General features: G+C 38.2%; 1 protein-coding gene across 1 annotated transcript in view; it reads right to left on the bottom strand.

Moving 5' to 3' along the window:
• Window positions 1-649: 649 nt before the first annotated feature.
• LOC149159652 (NF-X1-type zinc finger protein NFXL2-like) overlaps window positions 650-17,139 on the bottom strand; it is a 304,457-nt gene continuing 287,967 nt past the window's right edge. The window contains exon 13 of the mRNA XM_089434378.1: window positions 650-1,280. Coding sequence (XP_089290504.1) covers window positions 1,116-1,280 — 165 coding nt within the window. The 3' untranslated portion in view covers window positions 650-1,115. The remainder of the gene's footprint in view (window positions 1,281-17,139) is intronic.

A 17,139-nucleotide genomic window follows, 5' to 3' on the forward strand; every position in this document is an offset into this window, starting at 1 on the left:
ATTATTATTATATTAGTTATGGTCAATTCAACCGAAGGGTGTAGGATAATTCATGCCTCTGGTTACCTCTTTTTAATAAATCAATGAGACCCATTTAAACACTCATCTTATATTGTGCATTTAAATATTTTGTAATTGGAGGTTGCCTCGTCAAAAACACTTATTGTTCACTCATTCACTTGTTTAAGGCATGGTATCACTGAAAGTGGTGTTTTTAATGTTTATTGAGTTATTTTGTTTATAAAACAAACTCTCTATGTTCATTGTCCCTTCAGTAACAACCTTTGTTTGGACATCATATGATATTGGCGAAATATGCTTGATCATTTTTGGACAAACATAAGACCTGAATACTAGATTAAAAATGCCCAAGTTCCAATCTCCCCACTTGATTATGCAATTCCAGTTGTTACTGATAAAAGTTATATTGTGTGTGTAAAGAGAGAGGATTCAAAATGTCTCATAAGCACAACATTTTATTCCGAATGTAAATATCTCAAACAACATTTTATTCAAAATCTAAACATAAGAAATGTCACAAATGATTTCCTGTGGAAATTCCTAAGACCTGACATATCCCAAAATATTAGTGATTTTAATTACTCGGACTCTAGACAATGTTTGTAACCTCTTTATATTTCCAAGTTCCTTAATTCTAAACACAGTAAAGAATTTATATTATGGGAAATACATCCAATAATAGACAGATAAGTCCAGTGATATTACTCACGCTCCTCTATAGCGAAAATTGACGATGTGAGATCTAAAATCAGGCCAATCACATTTGAAGCTGCAACCATGCGGCCCGAGGCTAGAGTTGATGCACTAGACCTAGTTAGAAGGTTGATAAGACAATGAACTTCAAACAACTTTCTCTGCACTGGACGAAAAAGCAAAAGGTGGATTGCTAGTTTTAGATCGGCCTGACCTTAGAGATAGATATTTCTAGGTCCATGAAATTTTAAAAGAATATTACATAGGCATGTTACCTATAGCATTTCTATCAAACTAAGATTTGCAGAAGGTAAGATCTCACTGTCATATACAACCTATTCCAAAAAATTAAGTGACTCAAATTGTGAATACCCCTTCACACAGCAGAGTCCTTGGCGAATCTAAATAAAACTTCTTGGTTGTCTTTTCTTCGCACGTGTCTCATCGAGTTCATTCATCCAGTCAGACAGCCAAAACAAGCCCTTATACCCATAATATACTGCACCAACCAGCAGTAGCAGAAACAAAGCCAGCAAAATATACTGCCATATTTTATTAAATATTTCCTGCAAAAGAGATAAAAACAAAGAACTCCATCATTAGTCCAGCTTCATGTAGTGGATGCAACTTGTGTAAACCAAGCATTGATAGGCTATTTAGAGTTCCAGGTTTATTGCCAAAACAAAACAATAATACTGAAGAGATAAGTGATTGTAAGCAGTCAATAGAGGTGGAAAGGTTATCTAAAACAAAAACAGACAGACGTAAACTGTCAACTGCTAAGGAATAAAGAAAATAGACCAAATAACAGTAAAAGAACTGAAGCCAGCAAAATCTTGTTTTGGTGGTTCGACAACCTAGACTCTATGCTCAAGGTATCGAAATAGTCTTACTCTTTAGAGACTAAGCCCCTACAATGTTCTTAATGCATGCTGAACAAGTACTCTTTTAGGCATTTAATGTGCTGTACATGGGTACAGAAGCAAAGCTCTAGCAAACAATTATGCAAATAAACTGAAACTAGCGAAAGAGCTCGCTAACCAAAAGCCTCACATGTAGTGATGGTCCAAGGCTAGATAAGAAGGGACCTTAAGAAATGTACAACTGAGGAAAACAAAGAAACCCGTTTAAGATGGCCTATTAGTTCAAGATAGGTCAACCACCTATTAATTGGTCGAGGTGTGCTACAGCCTACAATGTGGTCCTGGTCCTACATGTACTCACTAATGGCTAGCTGGATATGTTAGAGTTCTCACTGGCCATTAACTATCTGTGTAACATTTTACCCATCCTCAACTATTGGTCATCTAACACAAAAACTCTTGAGTCAAGTATTTGTTATCTTTGATATATGAATACGAGATGATTTTATAATAGTTTACAGCATATACGTATTGTTTATAGAGCTCTTTACTAATAGACATAACCTTTAGCTTCTGCCTATTCACGAATTAAAAATTGTGTTAAGCTAACTAACTTTTGTAGTCAAGTCAACCTAAGAGTGTAGAATAATTCCACAGGAAATCATTTGTGACAAATTTTATGTTTACATTTTAAATAGAATGGTGTTCATTTTGAGACACAAAAGGTATTGGATTTGATCCCGCAGATCAGGCCCCAGTTCTGTTCTCACTCTCCTTGGCTGATCTAGATCTCCAACAGTGCACTCTTGCACTTCTAGAGGAACATGCATTCACTTGAGAAAATCCTGTTCAAAGGCTAGTTCCAATATATTGTGCGTCTTTCTCCTCTCCTTAGCCTTGTTTTTATAACTTTACATTGAGCTAAATCCCTAACCCTAATCTCCAAAGTGATTGATCGCCGAGATTAGATCTTGTTTCACTTGAGATCAATGGTTGAAATTAAAATATAGTCACTAAAGTACATTACTTTACTTTTCCTATGTTTTTTAGCTCAATTAAACAACACAATAATCATGTGCTTCTTCTAAGTTTAATCTTAGACTCAGTTACATTAGCAACTGCTCACACTTGACCAAGTGTCCTAACAAGATTTGTGGGCGACTAATGCACGCCTAGACATTTAGGCCTATGCAGTACCTACCCAAGCTACAAAAATCAATATCCATGACAGGTTCAAACACAATGAGATCAGGTACCACTTAATATGAGACAAGATTTAGAAGGGAGCAATGAAGCTCTGGTATATACCCAGACATCCATATACCCAGACATCAGCAAGTTGCAAATATTTTGACCAAGACCTTAGTCAAAGAGAACTTTGAATTCTTAAGAGGAAAACTTGGATTGGTGTAGAATTCCTTCCTCGCTAAGAGGGAGTGTTGATGATTGTAGCTCGAAGAAGAACTTCTACACAAGCTTTTTGTCAAATGTGCATGAAGTTGTCTAAAGTCCTTTCTATTTTTTAACTCACTTTATTAAACTAAATTATTAAAGTGAAAAGCATTTAATTGTAAGTTATGAAAAGTATAATAAAGTGTACTTCAATTACATTAGCGACTTTGTAAAGTTTTGTAGATGTTCTATGCTAAGAGCAATTTCACTTTTCTCACAGCAATCATACAAGTAGATAAGCAAAATGCAGATAGAACATATAAGAAGATCTTACAGAAGACAAATCAGAAACAAGAAAAATGTATGTGTTTGTTTCGGCGGTCAACAGGATGCTTCAACCAGCAAAGTCTCCTTTGGTCAGCCAGCCCAGCATGTGTCACAACAACCCTCCAACCAGTAGATGAGTCAACCCAAGTCAGTTCTACAAAAATCAACGCTGTCCTGAAAAGTCAACGCAGGGGCAGCAAGCTAAAAGTCAACGCAGCAGCAAAACGGTCAACCCTTTGACCTCGATTTTTGTGCCAGGTAGTATGGCCTTCAAAAATCGAACCTCCCACAAGTTTTCAGCTTGTTTGGACCAAGCGTTGACCAAAGTCAACGCTGGTCAAACTTCTGCGAAACCCTAGCAGCAGAAAAATCCTCTTCGTCCTTCCCACGTGTGGCTGAAATTCGTCCTCCAGGTAGCTCGTACTTTTTAGGATGAGAGAGGAAGATGTGAGTTGTGTTGTGATCAAATTCTCTCCAACTTTTCCTATATATATATATATCCATCAATGAGGGTGTGTGACACATCTGTTGGGCATGTGAGCCTACATTACAAAACTGGCTGACCTTTGCACATATAATTTATTAAGAATAATAAATTCAAAGTATAAGTTCTGCTCATCGGATTAAGACTATTTTTATATGGATTTTACACCTCTCAGAAAGAGGAATCCAACAAAAATATTAGCCTCTTAATCTGAGCATCAGAACATGGAGTTTGGACCTAGTTGTCCAAATTTAACACTCCCTCTCAACTAGGGAGAACTCCATCTATTAGTGCAATTAACATCGTGAGTCATCCCGCCGAAACTTGCTTTGCTGGCTTCTTTATTTCAGAACAGAAGTGGGTCAGTCACAAAGACATCATTCCCCGACTGACATAATCAGTCCAGAGGTCCCAGACCTCACAAATCTTGATCCCAGATCAAGTGGTTGGACCATGCCATCCTAGATAGAGAGTACGGCAATCAATGAGGGTGTGTGACACATCTGTTGGGCATGTGAGCCTACATTACAAAACTGGCTGACCTTTGCACATATAATTTATTAAGAATAATAAATTCAAAGTATAAGTTCTGCTCATCGGATTAAGACTATTTTTATATGGATTTTACACCTCTCAGAAAGAGGAATCCAACAAAAATATTAGCCTCTTAATCTGAGCATCAGAACATGGAGTTTGGACCTAGTTGTCCAAATTTAACACTCCCTCTCAACTAGGGAGAACTCCATCTATTAGTGCAATTAACATCGTGAGTCATCTCGCCGAAACTTGCTTTGCTGGCTTCTTTATTTCAGAACAGAAGTGGGTCAGTCACAAAGACATCATTCCCCGACTGACATAATCAGTCCAGAGGTCCCAGACCTCACAAATCTTGATCCCAGATCAAGTGGTTGGACCATGCCATCCTAGATAGAGAGTACGGCAATCTCTGATGCGTCCATCAGTCTTTGCTAATAGTCTCTAGCTTTTCCACACCTCATTGGCCAAATGAGAGGTACTTCCCATGAGCCCTGAACTCAATGGGTAGGATGCATACGGGGCACAGATTAAATGAGTGGCGAACCAGCTCAATAATCACAAGGGTGGGGCAGAAGCATTATGAGTGCTTATAGCTTCGAGAAGCTATCCCCAAAGCCCCCCAGAGCTCCCAGAGCTCATCGTCCAACAGGACCCACATCATAGGGTCTTTCCACGACACCAAGACTCTCACGGAAGGTTAGGAACTTGACCTTCCCCAGGGGCTTAGTGAGAATATCCGCGACCTGCTCATCAGTTCCTATATGATCGAGCCTTACGGCGCCTCGCTGTACCATATCCCGGAAAAAGTGGTACCTGATATCAATATGCTTGGATCGGTCGTGGAACACAGGATTCTCAGTCATACGAATCCCACTCTGATTATCACAGAGTATTACAGTGGTATCTAGCACATGTTGGAACAGCTCACTAAAGAGCTTCCTCAACCAAACTGCTTCACAACAGGCCATACTAGCAGCAATGTATTCGGCCTCCGCGGTGCTCAAAGCCACCGACTTCTGCTTCCTGCTCATCCATGAGATCGAAGCAGAACCAAGATTGAAACAGCATCCAGATGTGCTCTTACGATCCACCACACTGCCAGCCCAATCGGCATCAGTATATCCCCGGAGTATCACACTCCCGGCAGTGTATCTCAGCCCATGGTTTATCGTGCCCCGAAGATATCTCAAAAGATTCTTGGCACCAACCCAGTGAAAATGATGAGGCTCAACCATTTGTTGACTCAAAGTATTCACTGCAAAACATATGTCCGGACGGGTGTTCACTAAGAACATCAAAGCTCCTATGAGTTGACGATACTCAGTAGGATTGGCCAAGATAGGCCCTGCAACGCTGCCACTCAACTTCTTAAAGTTGAGTTCCATTGGTGTCGACACGGACTTACAGTCCACCATCCCAAATCTTTCCAGAAGCTTCACAATATACTTTCCTTGAGAAAGGAAAATCTCTCCAGGTCTCTGCCAGACCTCCAGGCCTAGGAAATAGTGCATCAGTCCTAGGTCTTTCATCTCGAACTCAGCAGCAAGCTCCCTCTTACATTGATGAATGAGAGGGTCATCACCTGTCAGAAAGAGGTCGTCCACATACAGCACTAGAATGAGAGGCTTTCCTTCCTCAACCTTAAAGTAAAGGTTTGGATCAGCATTGCTTCGAGTGAAGCCCAGCTTCATCAAGTAACTATCCATCCTCTCATACCAAGCTCTGGGTGCTAGCTTTAACCCATAGAGGGCTTTCTTCAACCTGCAGACATAAGTGTCTCGATCTTGAACTTCAAATCCCAGAGGTTGTTCTACATACACCTCTTCCTTTATTGCACCATGCAAAAAAGCGGTCTTGACATCCATCTGATGAAGACTCCATCCTTGCGTAGCAGCAAGGGCTATGATGGATCGGATGGTGGTATATCGAGCCACAGGTGCAAATATATCGTCATAGTCAATTCCTTCCTTTTGAGAGAAGCCACGAGCAACAAATCTTGCCTTAAACTTTTCAGCACTCCCATCAGATCCATGTTTAATCTTGTAGAGCCATTTAGCGGTGACAACAGATTTGTCCTTCGATCTTGGGACCACATCCCAGACATCATTCTTCATAATAGCCTCATATTTTTCATGCATAGCATCCTTCCAGACTTGATGCTTGATGGCTTCTTCAAAAGATCCAGGTTCAGATTGTATAATAGTACTCATGGCAGCTAGATACCCTTGGTATCTACACGGCTTCTTGCTTTCTCGGAATGTTCCCCTTGGGGCAGCATGACCCTCAGCATCTTCGAGGGTGTCCCTGAGCCATGATGGCCTCTTTCCTAGAGAAGGGGAAGGATCAATAGGGTCCATTGGCCCTTCAACATCAGGCATAGTCTCACCCTGGGGTTCTTCCAGATTTCCAGGTCTTTCTTCATGGTTTTCTTCAGATCTAGGAAGATCTACTACTTTCTTCAGGGAAGCATCTTCGTCAAAAGTGACATCATGGCTTATCTCTACTTCCCTTTGACCAGGTACATAGACTCTATATGCCTTAGAAGTCTCACTGTAGCCCACAAACATTCCTTTCTTCCCAGTAGCATCCAGCTTACTTCTCTTTTCTTTCGGCACATGAAAATAGACAGGACATCCAAAAATTCTAAAATGTGAGACATCAGGTTTCTTACCAGAGAAAACCTCTTCGGGAGTTTTGGAGTCCAAAGCGGAATGAGGGCATCGGTTTTGAATGTACACAACAGTATTTGCAGCTTCTCCCCACAGAAACTTTGGAAGACCCTGGTCACATAGCATGGCACGGGCAGCTTCCACAATAGTCCTATTCTTGCGTTCAGCAACACCATTCTGCTCAGGAGTATATGCAGTGGTAGTCTCCCTCTTAATGCCAGCTTCTCTGCAAAAGTCTTTGAACTCATTTGACTCATATTCAATGCCATTGTCAGTCCTCAAAATCTTGATCTTCTTTCCGGTCATATTTTCCACCAAGGCTTTGAAGGTACGGAACCACATGAAAGCCTCATCCTTCTTCTTCAAGAAGTATATCCAGGTTTTGCGAGAGAAGTCATCAGTAAATGTCATATAGTAAGAACATCCCCCCAGGGATGTTACAGGCAACATACCGGAAAGATCAGAATGGACCAGTTGCAATATCTCAGATGTCTTTGTGACACTTGAGGGGAAAGGTCCCCTTGTATGTTTTCCTTTAGCACAGCCCCTACATACACCTTTATGATTATTTCCAAAATCAGGCATCCCTGTCACCACCTTCCTTGCTTCGGGAAGAGCCTTGTAATGAAGGTGTCCAAATCTTCGGTGCCATAGTTCGGTTTGACGGATAGTATCACAAGTCATAGCTCCCAACGGACTCCCTCCAACCTGGTAGAGTGTACCAACTCTAAAACCAATTGAGATAGCTTCCTTGAAGCTCTTCTTCCACATGAGTACCTTTCCATCAGAGAAGGTTACATTGAATCCTTTGTCTTCCATGGCAGATACAGACACAAGGTTCTTCTTCAATTTGGGTACATAGAGTACATCTTGTAGATGGAGGACTTGTCCTTGAGACAAGTGGAGGGTCACAGTCCCGGTCCCTTTCACAGGATAAGTGGCATTATCCCCAAGGATAATTTCTAGATTAGTATCCCTTTCAACCATGTCAAAAAGTGCTTCCTTGAATCCGGTGATGTGTGTTGAGGCACCACTATCGATTAGCCAGACATCCATAGTGTCGGGCGGAGATGCAGCTGAGAGAGCAGATATTAGAATATACTCATTTCTTTTATCAACAACATTAGACTCCTCATACCTGGTATTTCTGGTCCTTTTAGAAGGTGGATGGTTTCCTTCAAAGTGAGCCTTCCTCTTTCCTTTGGATTTGTCATTTCTTTGATTCCCATTCCTTCGGTTGTTGTTGTTGTCGTCACTATCGGGAGAATTCTTCTGGAAGGGGCATTCTCTAGCATAGTGTCCAGTCCTATGGCAGGTGAAACATTTACCATGGCAGGTGAAACATTTACCCTTCTTCTTTTGAGTCTTAGTCCTTCCTTTGTCCTTGGAACCACCAGAGTTCTTCTTTCGGGAATGAGCAACATAGGCAGCATTTCTTTCATTATCAAATTCCTTCATCCTTGTTTCTTCTTGCATACATCTAGACAGAAGCTCATCAAATTTAGGGATGGTATTATTGTTGAGAATGGTAGTTGTGAATACTTGCCATTCATATGGAAGTCCTCCAAATGCGGTGAGAACCATCTCACGATCAGCTATTGTCTCCCCAATAGCTAGCAGATTGTTCCTGGTTTCGGTCAACTTCATAAAGAAAGTTTGAATAGACTCGTCTCGGCCCTTCTTCATATTCTTCAACTTGTTCTTGAGGAATAGCACTTGGTTCACATTGTTTACTCGGAACATAAGTATCAGTTTGTCATACATCTCCTTGGATGTGCCTAGTTCAGATATGTAGGCAACCAGACTCTTATTTATGGATTCCCTGATCAGCAGTTTTGCTCTGATTTCTCCCTTCTTATACTTGTGTTTAACAGCAGCAGAGGCATTTGATGGAGGTTCTTGAATCTTCCCTGTCACATGATCTAGGAGATCATGATCTTCTAATTTGAGATCTAATAACATCTTCCAGGCATGGAAGTCATCACTTCCAGTCAGCTTGTCATTCTCCCTAAATTCAAGCTTAGAGGAATCCATTTCCTTCGATGATGATTGCTATAGATAGAGTTTGTCTTCACCTCAGCTCCGATACCATGTAAAGTTTTGTAGATGTTCTATGCTAAGAGCAATTTCACTTTTCTCACAGCAATCATACAAGTAGATAAGCAAAATGCAGATAGAACATATAAGAAGATCTTACAGAAGACAAATCAGAAACAAGAAAAATGTATGTGTTTGTTTCGACAGTCAACAGGATGCTTCAACCAGCAAAGTCTCCTTTGGTCAGCCAGCCCAGCATGTGTCACAACAACCCTCCAACCAGTAGATGAGTCAACCCAAGTCAGTTCTACAAAAGTCAACGCTGTCCTGAAAAGTCAACGCAGGGGCAGCAAGCTAAAAGTCAACGCAGCAGCAAAACGGTCAACCCTTTGACCTCGATTTTTGTGCCAGGTAGTATGGCCTTCAAAAATCGAACCTCCCACAAGTTTTCAGCTTGTTTGGACCAAGCGTTGACCAAAGTCAACGCTGGTCAAACTTCTACGAAACCCTAGCAGCAGAAAAATCCTCTTCGTCCTTCCCACGTGTGGCTGAAATTCGTCCTCCAGGTAGCTCGTACTTTTTAGGATGAGAGAGGAAGATGTGAGTTGTGTTGCGATCAAATTCTCTCCAACTTTTCCTATATATATATATATCCATCAATGAGGGTGTGTGACACATCTATTGGGCATGTGAGCCTACATTACAAAACTGGCTGACCTTTGCACATATAATTTATTAAGAATAATAAATTCAAAGTATAAGTTCTGCTCATCGGATTAAGACTATTTTTATATGGATTTTACACCTCTCAGAAAGAGGAATCCAACAAAAATATTAGCCTCTTAATCTGAGCATCAGAACATGGAGTTTGGACCTAGTTGTCCAAATTTAACAGACTTAGATAAATCTCCACTATTGATCACTAATGCGATCGGGATTTAATCTCAAACATTGATCTCAACAAGTGATTAGGTTTGTGAGGACTTAGGCATTAACTCAAAATTATAAAGGCGGCAAGGTAGAAGGGACATGACACAATGAAAGATATATTGACTCAGTTGCATAGAGTGACAAAGATTTTTCCCAGTACGCAAGCCAAGAGAGAAGGAAAACATGAATACAACAAGAAAATCAATCTCGGAAAATTTGTGGAGGCTGTTCAATACGACAAAGAGCGAGGTCATATGATTGGGTGTAGAAAGGAACGGGAGGAGAAGTTAGCTGTACAATTCAGCCAAGAACTTGCCTATATGATTTCCAGCAAGGCCATACTTAGTCGCACGCTATACAAATAATAGGCCCAACAAATTTCTATGGGGTTTATCCTTCTCAATCGGTGAGTTTGTTAAATTTCTAACACCAACCCATATTTATTTTCTCTCAACAATTATTTATTCCCAAAAAATTATTTTATTACCCAAATAATTTCTGCATTGTTGAAAAAAAAATCACTAGTATTAAAACTTCCAGAAATTAAAATAGAGTGAAAAAATAAAGACAAAGAGATCAATCATATCACAAGAAGAAATGTACACCCATAAAAATTCTCCTCCATTCAATAATCTCAGGAAAATATGGGTCTCGACCAACAAAGAAAATACATAGAAAAATGCAATGACTATAACCTGTTAGGGTCCTATAATATAGAAATCAAAGTGTGTTTGACTCTTACTATTCATCCAAGAGGTCTGCCACACTGTTATGAACATAAATTATGTAAAAATAAATAAAAATAGATAACAAATAATAATCATATTAATATAAATATAATTATAAATAATAAATAAATTAACTAATGGTTAGTTAATTAATAACGAAAAGGCATGTCCTAGAGACATGTTTGTTTGTGAAAGGGTACTTACCTGGCTAGCCATATACAGGACCCTCATTCTCATTTGTACTCATCCTACATTCATTCTTTTATACAATTTACAATTTACAATTTCTATCTTACAATGGATGTCTTTGTCTATTAAGTATTTTAATATTTCCGTTGTGCATACAACTTTTGGCCATTACATTGGTATCAGAGCAGTTCAATCCTCGGGCCACTCCACCGCTGCACAGAACCACACTCTCTGATCTAAGCCCTTGGCCATTCAGGTTTCGTCAACATTGTTGCCGTCGAGATTGAAGTGTTTTGCTACACTTTTGCGAGTTTCTCTGTTGTTGATTTGTCAGAATCCTTTGGCCATTAAACCAAAAAAAATTAAGAAAAAAAGAAAATAGTCAAAGAAAGAAAAGTGCATCTAAAGATTTAAAATATATATATATATATAGTCTTGTGTAAATTTTGAAGGAGAACATTCATATATATAAAAAGGTTATACATTATTGATAAAAAGTGCATGATAAAGTTAAAAAGGAATCTTTCCAAATATCTATAAAACTATACATAAGAGAAGAAAGAGTAGATACTATTATCTTGATTCTTCATTAAGTGGTTTACAAGCTCGTGGTTTTAGCAACCATGGTAATTGCCTATGGTAATTTCAAGTTAAAAGAAAAACAAAAAGAATACAAAATTTCTTTATGTGAAAGGTAAGTTTTTACGTGGAGAAAATTAACAGAGTCAAAAGCACATAAGTGGACATATATTTTATATTATACCCCAAAGAGGTGAATAGCCACGTTGCACTAGGGTTGTAACTCTTCAAAAACAAAAAACAAACAAAAAACAAAAACAATTATAAATAAAAGATACATAAAGAGAAGTATTATATTATAAAGGGGTATTTTAAAGAAAAGTTCATGAAAATATATATAAGTACGAAGTAGGTACTATTATAAAAGGTTACTTGAAAGATCCATATATTAAAATTATAAATGATAGTTATTAAAAATAAATAAAAAGGCAATAAGAGGGATACATTATTAATTGAAGAGTTATAAGATAATATTCTCTATGTTAAAAGTGTAATTAAGAGGTACTTATTATATTTTGAAGTAATAGGAAGCAAAGGAATTATCATTTAAAAAAAAGGAGAGAGAAATAAAATTAAAATTTTTAAAGGTTTATAATAAAAAAGGGTTACTTTATCAACCCTAATTTCATTGCAACAAAACAAATGGGATCAATCATTGAAAAAAAAATGATGGACCTCAATTCTAAAATGACGAAAGAAAAAAGGTTTTCCTATAATGGTCTTTCAGTTACAGATCACAGAGTAAGTATATTAAAAGTATCTAAGGAAGAGAAGTTAATGTCACCATCAGCCCAAGCAATGATAAAAATTATATCAACATCAACTTGGCAAATCAACGATTAATTCTAGAACTAAGCATTGGTGTAAAAAAAAATATTTTTGACCAAAAAGACTATAAAATTAGTGATCTACAAGTGACAATAGGTCATTATGAGTACATATCTCAATTTCATGTTGTAAGGATGGATAAAAACACTGACATCATACTCGGTCAACCCTGGTTTAAGTATTTGGGTACATTCATGTTAAACATAGAGAAACAAGTTTTGACGTTTCTTTATAAAGGGAAGATGGTCATGTTTCGAGGCATAACAAGTAAATCAAAATCAATAAAATCTTCATTAGAAGACCTCAAGGATATCTCAAATTTGATGTTTCAAGATAAAAAAAAACTATATCAGAGAAGCAAAAAGAGCATGAAGAAGTCATCTGCAGCAAAGACAGAAATTTCACACCTTAGGGATCACCAAGAAAAGCTACTCAAACAAGCCAAGAAAGCTAAAGCATCAAAGAAGGAACTCAATGAGCGTTTATTAGAACAAGAAGAAGAAAATTTACATTTAAAGAACCTTAGCCAAACATCAGTGGAACAAATCAAGTGTTTAAAAGACGAGAAGCGTGAAGGCCAAAATAAAGTTGACTCAGAGAATGAGGAATGCTTACATCTCAAAAATCATAATCAAAATCTGCTCAAACAGATTAAAAAACATAAGGACAAAAAGAAGTCATTGACGAATAGGTTCAAATAACTTGTCGCAAAGGAAGCATCAAAATCTCCAGATGTAGCAGTCCAAACTGAAGAAAAAAATATCAAGACCACTAATCTCATAGTTCATGCAAATCCAAACCCTATTGAAGTAAAAACATACTCAGAGGTCCTTGTTCAAATAGAGGACACCCCAAATAAAGATTCAGTAGTTAAGTCAACAAAAACAATGCCTTATGGAAATTAGGAAACTGTCATAAAAACGTTAAATGAAATTCAAACAAGAAAAACCCCTTATCTACATCCAAATCTACAAGTCTGTATCACTCAGAACATAAACAACAAACTTAAGTTACAAAGAATACTGAAGTGAGCTCAATTCAGTCTAATAATAACAATTTGTTACAAAGTTCTAGTGATCAGAAGATTCCACAGAAGGTTAATCTAGGATGGTCTGATCCATTCTCAGTACGACAATTTTATATATCACTCCAAGGATCATATCAACTTGTATCGACAATGATGACTGCTTCGAGACGAGAAGGCATTCGTAGCAAAAAAAGAGATCAAGCAAAAGACATTTGTAGAGAAAAAGAGATCAAGCTCTTTCATAAACAAGCTTTGAGGACAAAGCTTTTTGAAGGAGAAGGCAATGTTATGAACATAAATTATGTAAAAATAAATAAAAATAATAATCATAATAATATAAATATAATAATAAATAACAACTAATGGTTAGTTAATTAATAATGAAAAGGTATGTCTTAGAGACATGCTTGTTCGTGAAAGAGTACTTACCTGACTATACATACAGGACCCTCATTCTCATTTGTACTCATCCTACATTCATTCTTTTATACAATATACAATTTACAATTTCTATCCTACAATGGATGTCTTTGTCTACAAAGTATTTTAATAATTCCGTTGTGTATACGACTTTTGGTCGTTACATTGGTATCAAAACAATTCGATCCTCTGGCCGCTCCACCACTGCATAGAGCCACGCTCTCTGATCCAGGCCCTTGGCCATCAAGGTTTCGTCAACATTGTTGTCGTCGATATTGAAGCGTTTAGCTACACTTTTGGGAGTTTCTTCATCGCTGATTCGTCTAAGGCCTTTGGCCATTAAACAAAAAGAAAAATAAAGAAAAAAGAAGATAGTCAAAGAAAAAAAAGTACATATAAAGATTTAAAAAAAAATCATATAAAAATATATTATTAATAAAAAAAGTATATATATATATATATATATATATATATATATATAGTCTTGTGTAAATTTTGAAGGAGAACATTCATATATATAAAAAGGTTCTACATTATTGATAAAAAGTGCATGATAAAGTTAAAAGGGAATCTTTCCAAATATCTATAAAACTATACGTAAGAGAAGGAAGAGTAGATACTATTATCTTGATTCTTCAGTAAGTGGTTTACAAGCTCGTGATTTTAGCAACCCGTGGTAATTGCCCACGGTATTTTCAAGGTAAAAGAAAAACAAAAGGAATACAAAATTTCTTTATGTGAATGGTAAGTTTTTACATGGAGAAAATTAACCGAGTCAAAAGCACATAAGTGGACATATATTTTATATTATACCCCAAAGAGGTGAATAGCCACGTTTCACTAGGGTTGTAACTTTTCAAAAAAAAAAAAGATTATAAATAAAATATATATAAAGAGAAGTATTATATTATAAAGAGGTATTTTAAAGAAAAGTTCATGAAAACATATATAAGTACGAAGCGGGTATTATTATAAAAGCTTACTTGAAAGGTCCATATATTAAAGTTATAAAGGATAGTTATTAAAAATAAATAAAAAGGAAATAAGGGAGATACATTATTCATTAAAGAGTTATAAGATAATATTCCCTATGTTAAAAGGGTAATTAAGAGGTATTTATTATATTTTGAAGTAAAAGGAAGCAAAAGAATTATCATTTAAAAAAAGGGAGAGAGAGATCAAATTAAAAGTTTCAAAGGTTTATAATAAAAAAGGGTTTACTTTATCAACCCTAATTTCATTGCGAAAAAACAAATGGGATCAATCATTGAAACAAAAATGATGGAGATCAATTCTAAAATGAGTAAAGAAAAAAAGTTTTTCTATAATGGTCTTTCGGTTACAGATGATAGAGTAATTACATTAAAAGGAAGTATCCAAGGAAGAGAAGTTAATGTCACCATCATCCCAAGCAATGGTAAAAATTATATCAACATGTTGTAGCAGCTACAACCACCCTCCAAAATTTTGCCTTAGCTTCGTTTTGGAGCCCCTCTACCAACCATCCTCAGCAGCATGTCTTGCATTGTCAATCATATAGGCTTCAGTTGTTTCTCAGTGGCTTGTCAGCCTGTGCATGTTAGTTTACTTCTCTCCCTTCACAGGCTCTCTTTCCGGACTTAGACCATGTGCTGGCCAAGCAGCTCCCACGGAAAATTGCACAATTATGGAGGGGAACCAGCATTCCCTCCATAAATTGCGCAAATAAACTAGCTAGCCTGTTGAGCTCAAGAATTGCGCAATGTTCCCTGTCAAGCTTCCTCTGAAAAATTACGCAATTCATCCCAGGACAGCTGCTTAGCCCAGGAATTGTGCAATCCTGGGAGATAGTCACCTATTCCTCCCAGAAATTGCGCAATCCCTATGGGACAGCCAACTCTGCTCAGCCCAGAAACTGCGCAAATCCCTCTCCTAGGCTTGCAGACTATTGCATGTGCCTTCAGGTCGACCGGTCCCCTCTGGGACTAAGCTATTCTGATTTGCATGCATGGGTTTCTCTTCCCGAAATAGCAAAAGGTAACATGCAAAAGACATCCCTAGATCCAGGGATCTACTTTTAACAGCTGAAGGTTCCATGCAAAGCTCATTTTAGAAACCTCTCGCCAAGTGTCGCTTTTTCCGAGATTTGTGGCATGCACATCATAACCTCGATCTTGTTAAACTTATGATCCAGATGCTGCAAAGCTCATTCCTCACATCGATCTTGCAGCTCTGACATCCCACATTGCATCCAGGAGTCTTCAATACTTTCAGCTTAGTTGTTTTAGGGTAAGTTTGTTTTTCATGTCTTATGCTATGTTTCTGTTGCATTTTGTGTTTTGCTTTGTGTTAGTATTGTCTGCTTGATTTCAATGAGAGCTTACTGTCGTTTTGATGTATGTTAGCTTGTAGAAGCATCGTTTCAGTTTTCGTTCGCACCTCACTGTTGTCGCATGCATGACATTGTTTTTGCATCGACGGTCGCCGTTGTGGCAACTCGCTTCACACACATGCATGCTTTCCCATTTTCTAAATCCTGCACTTACTATTTGCGTGCATGATCATTCACTCTTGTTTACACTCAATATCACCATGCATTCAAACTTCTCATGTTTTCAGCCGCCCGTCGACAGGTCTGGGTTGCCTTAGCCTGGACCTTGCCTTGCCCAGCTAGAATTACGCATTTCCGAGAAGGAAGGCAGCTCCAGAAATTGCGCAAGTCTTTCCCAGCACTGACCTCCAGGCTTGCATTGTGCAATTCTGGGAGGTAGTGCCTTACTGGCCCCAGAAACTGCGCAATGCAGTTCGCTGGTTTACATGTCACTGCTGACTGAAATTGCGCATTGCGCAATTTCAGTCCTCAACAGGCCAAGCTGGATTGTGCATTGCGCAATTCCAGTAGTCAGTTAGCCTCCCGACAGCCCAAACTGTGCCTTGCGTAGTTTTGGCAATCAGTGTCCTAGCCTCCCAATGAAAATTGTGCAATCTTCACAGACAATCACACAAGTATGTTGCATGTCAATCCTATAGTTTGTTTTGGTTTTCGACTGACAGATTGCATGTCATGAGTGTTTCTATGTCTCCAAGTATCACAAGTGTTCGTCTACCTCTTAGTAGCACAGGTACAATGCCTTCCAGGAGAGTAGAGTCAAAGACACCGTTTAAAGCACAACTGGGGATGCAGTCGATCAAGTGTCTATGAACTTGCCTATCTATGAAGACATCAAGTTGTTCATGGACAAGGATATCAAGATGAAATAGCAGCGGCATCACAGCAAGCAGCACCATCAGTAGCAGCAGAAGGTAGCACACCTGCATGCGACAAATGTAAGAGGGAGGTTGTTGACAGCGCAGAGGAAGAGCAAAGTTGCAAGTGCAAGCAGATCCACTTGTGATGAAAGCAGCGTTGGAGATTGAGGCTATGAGGTGACGGTGC

This window comes from Pinus tabuliformis, chromosome 5_2 (assembly GCF_031772625.1).
Source record: "Pinus tabuliformis cultivar Carrire ecotype Pingquan chromosome 5_2, CPIR1, whole genome shotgun sequence".
NCBI lineage: Eukaryota > Viridiplantae > Streptophyta > Pinopsida > Pinales > Pinaceae > Pinus > Pinus tabuliformis.